A 1,640-nucleotide genomic window follows, 5' to 3' on the forward strand; every position below is an offset into this window, starting at 1 on the left:
TCTTGAGAGTGGTTCTACAGCAGTAGAGGCTTAGAGGATCCATCGCTACCACTCTCGTCATGATCGGTCATGGAAAGGTATTACCTATCAGTCTAATAATTTTCTTTACCATCAACATTCGGCAGAAATTTATAGCAGCAGCACTATTGAATCTGAATGTCTGTTACCTCCTTACTTCTCTCTAATAATTATTATTTCCACAGTATTGTGGTGCCTGTGCAAGGGGGAGGGACATAGCATGGGCTTGTGTTTTACTGATGAAGTAGCTCTAAGTAACAGTTTTTAACCAAGCTTACCTAGCTTAACCTAGTCTATCCTAGCCTAATCTAGCCTGCCATAACCTAACTTAGCACGGCCTAGCCTAGTCCACCCTATATCAATTAATTTACAGAATGTTAGTAAGACTAATTTCAATAGCCTGTATAGTACGAGGAGAAATAATAGATCAATTTTTTAAGACTTGGTGTTAGATCAGTTCTTCCCATTATAGTCTCTGTCCTTTTAATGTAAATAGTATAAATTAATGTCATAGTTATCATAGAGGCACATTTATTTGAAGTTATGTTACGTATACTGTCTTTATAGGAACTGAAATCTAGTTAGTTGTAAAAATTATAAAGTACCATTCCCGCAACCCTACATCCCCTCCTCATGGTCTCTCGTGTCGTTGTAGGACAGTGACTATGACTCAGAGAAAATAATGATTTTATTATTTTGGTAGTCCTTGCATTCTTGCTGTAAACAACCAAGCTAAGATATATATTTCTTCTACAGGTAACCCAGCCACAGAGAAATGTAGCATAGGAGAATTCCAAAGACAGTTGAAACGTTTAAAGAAAGAGAAGGATATTCTCCTAAAAAGAAATAGACTGTTGGCCAAAGAAATTAAAGAGGCAAGGAAACATGTGTCCGATTTCCGTTATCACAATGAATTGATGGCAAAGGAGCGCGATAAGGCTCAGAAGGAAAGGGATGCTCTTCAGTTGGAGAAAATACATCTGTTAAAGGCACTAGATGAAGAGAGAAAAGAAAAGGAGGTTCTCGTTGCAAGGAAAAAGAAGGAAGGAGCAGAACTTCATGAGACAGAAAGGTATTTGAAAGAGTATTTGATGTGATTTTGATAAGAATGGTATAGTAAGATGGCATGATGGTAACAATACAGTTACTGACATTGCAAAAAGTTATTTCTAAGACTTACATATATCTAAAAAGTAAATGGACTATCCTACTCTTATCTAATGCCATAGTGTCTAAGAAAACTTGAATTAGAATTAGGTCTGCTACTCTCTTAGACTTGTATAGGTATAAAGCAGAATCAATAATAGTACATGGCCAGATTTGCATTCTCCCATTACATGAGTGCAGTTTATCTTAAGAATGGTCATATGACAAGATGCTATTTATATGCTATTCTGAAAGCTTTATTTTGAAGGATTATTATAGTTTTTTTTATTTTTCACTGGTCCATGAAAATTTTTGTTTGATATATATACTCACGAATTTATCAACATTTCCTTATCTGCTCCTCAGGACATTAAGATAACTTTTTTGTGGTATGTTTAATCTGCTTTAAGCTGGTTATAATATTTTAAAAGCAATTTTATAATTTCATTTTGGTGCACCAAATTTTAAACCACATA

General features: G+C 34.8%; 1 protein-coding gene across 1 annotated transcript in view; it reads left to right on the top strand.

Moving 5' to 3' along the window:
• The window catches only part of LOC119586652, a 19,830-nt gene that overhangs the window by 6,913 nt on the left and 11,277 nt on the right, over positions 1-1,640 (top strand). The window contains exon 2 of the mRNA XM_037935392.1: positions 775-1,090. Within this exon, the coding sequence (XP_037791320.1) occupies positions 775-1,090 (316 nt within the window). The remainder of the gene's footprint in view (positions 1-774; positions 1,091-1,640) is intronic.

This window comes from Penaeus monodon, chromosome 21 (assembly GCF_015228065.2).
Source record: "Penaeus monodon isolate SGIC_2016 chromosome 21, NSTDA_Pmon_1, whole genome shotgun sequence".
Classification (NCBI taxonomy): Eukaryota; Metazoa; Arthropoda; class Malacostraca; order Decapoda; family Penaeidae; genus Penaeus; species Penaeus monodon.